Source organism: Marmota marmota, unplaced genomic scaffold (genome assembly GCF_001458135.2).
Source record: "Marmota marmota marmota unplaced genomic scaffold, marMar, whole genome shotgun sequence".
Classification (NCBI taxonomy): Eukaryota; Metazoa; Chordata; class Mammalia; order Rodentia; family Sciuridae; genus Marmota; species Marmota marmota.
The window spans coordinates 49433-52117 of NW_026007382.1; the positions used below are offsets into that span (position 1 = coordinate 49433).

Consider the following 2685-nt stretch of genomic DNA (forward strand, 5'->3'; position numbering starts at 1 on the left):
TCTCTCTTCCCCCACCCACCCAAGGTAAGAGAAGCCATCAAAGGACTCAAAGAAAAAGGTAAAAATAAAAAATTTATAAGCATGCTTTTTGTATCTCAGTGGTTCATGAACCTTTCTTTAAGATTTAGTATTTCTTTCTTTATCCTAACCATCACAGTATCACAAATGAGAAATCCTATCTTTAGGAGACCCCCAGTCTTTTGACATTTTCAAATGGCAAGGCTGTTTGGCCTTTGCCTTAGAGGGATATTATTTTTTTTTTAATCTTCCATGGCTTTTTTCTGGAAGTAAACTCCTTAAAGGTAGTCTTATATAGGTACTTACAGGTATAAATTTTCCTTTTAGGACCACTTTTGGAATGTACCAGGGATTTTGATATATTCTTTCTGTATTCTGGTTTGGTTTCTCAGTTAATTTATCTCTCATTCATCATTCAAAAGTGTATTGTTGCTGGCTGCAGTGGCGCATGACAATAATTCCAACACTGAGGAGGCTGAAGCAGGAGAATCACATATTCTAGCCCAGCCTCAGTAATTTAATGAGGTCATAAGCAAGTTAGTGAGATCCTGTCTCAAAATAAATGAAAAGGACTAAGTATTCTACTCTGTGGTAAAATGTCAATCCCTAGTGAAAAAATGCATTATTTAATCTCCATGTATTTTTACATTTCTAGAAGTTCTTTTGCTTTTGATTTCTGATCTTAATCCATTTGTATTTTACAAGATGGAAGGAATCATACTTTTTTGAGGGGGCGTGACACTTACTATTTGCTGTAACTCACTTGGTAGCTTATAATATTGCCTGTTTTGGAGAATGTTCCATGAGCAGTTGAGAGTAAAGTGAATTCAGCTCTTGTTTGATGAAATATCCTATATATGTTAGTTTGTTAGGTCCATTTGATTTATAATTTTTAGGTATGAAGAGGATTTATTGGACTTTGGATAACTGATTTGTGAGAGTAGTATGTTAAAGTCATTCATTATTATTGCATTGGGTTGTATTTGATCCTTTAATGTTTGTTCATTTGTTTTACATCAGGTACACAGATGTTTGGAATACAAAAGTTTACTATTGTGTATTCTTTTTGGTGTATTTCCTTTGCAGTAATAATAAACTGAGTTGCACATACCTGTAATCTCAGGCACTTGAGAGGCCAATGCAGAAGTATTACAAGTGTTAAAGACATGCTTTCATCTTTTCCTACAAATTTTCATTGGGTCCTTACTCATGCTAATGATTTTCATTTCATTTCCTCCTTTTTCATTTTATTTTATATTTGTCTTAAGGTATTAATGACTAATTCTCTTTTATATTCTGTCATTATTATTAGCTTTGCAAATATTGCAAATAAAATCTGGAATTTGGTCTAGGGATATAGCTCAGTTGGTAGAGTGTTTCCTTTGCATGCAAAAAGCCCTGGGTTCAATCTCCAGCACCACAAAAAATAAAAATAAAAAATAAATAATAAAAAACCAAACAGACAAAAAAAGCTTGAAATTTATTTGAGAGAGAGAGAGAGAGAGAGAGAGAGAGAGAGAGAGAGAGAGAGAAAGCGCTAGCTTGGATTTATTTGCATATGTGGAAAGCCTTAGACAGTGTATATTTTTAAACTAAAATAACAGTAATTTTCTAGGATTAACTCAATTAAAAAATAGTATTTCATATCCTAATGACCAATATCTAGCAATAAGTGCAACTTGTGGTGTTTATTACTTTGAAAGACATAGAAACAAGAAAAGACACCAGGATGAGTAGTTCTTTCATTCTTCATTGATATCTGATTGGTAAGAGCTGGTATTATTACATGTCATGAAAATTTGATTATTTAAAACTTATTTTTTCCTTTTTCTCAAAGAATTTTTGATTATCTGTTTATAAAGCATTTTCTGAAATGAAATGGCAAATATATCATGTGGTTCAATATTTCTTAGGTGTAGAATTATCATATGGAATTCTACATTTATATCTACCTATTAACGTTTTTCATGAATATTAAATTATACAGATTTTTTTTCTATTTGAATTGGCTACCATACTAATTAACTGATTTAAAAAAAATAAATCTGAATTGTCAGGACCTCAAGAATGGAGACAGTGCTTGAAGGGCCTGATGAAGAAAATATTGATGGAGTTTCATCTTTTGAAGAAAGAATGGTCCTGGGCCACAGATCCCATATAAAATTTCCATTTAGTATTGTTTTATCATCTCTTCTCTATTGTGGTGAGACTGTCTCTGCTTTGTATATGTTTAACATTTATCGAAATAATAATGACAAATTCTGGATATCATTTACCATCAGCTTCTTTTTTGTGGGAATAGTTTTGGACCAGGTTACCCTAATGTTTTTTCACAAAGATTTGAACAAAAATAAAGCTATACTACTATTTTGGCACATTGTTTTTTTTAGGACCGATAGTGAGGTAAGTGCCTTTTTCCCATTTACTTATTGTTTCAAACAAATAGATTATAAATACTAGACTAACAAAATTTAGGTTGTAAAACCATTGTCTTGAGAAATGTTTTCCTTTTAGTTTGATTTTCATACTTCTAGAACAGTCAATAAATAATTATCATTGTCTATAATGAAATAGGAATCAATTGTTTTCTGTGTTTTGTGCATTTATCAAATTTTGATCTTCATCATTTCTCTCTTTCTGCCAATATAGTTTTTTTTTTTTTTTGGT

The 2685-nt window shown here is 31.2% G+C and overlaps 1 protein-coding gene across 1 annotated transcript in view; it reads left to right on the forward strand.

Moving 5' to 3' along the window:
* The first annotated feature begins 2085 nt into the window (after positions 1–2085).
* The window catches only part of LOC107133722 (XK-related protein 3-like), a 24912-nt gene continuing 24312 nt past the window's right edge, over positions 2086–2685 (forward strand). Inside the window, 2 exon segments of the mRNA XM_015475949.1 lie at positions 2086–2400; positions 2402–2421. Of these exon segments, the coding sequence (XP_015331435.1) occupies positions 2086–2400; positions 2402–2421 (335 nt within the window).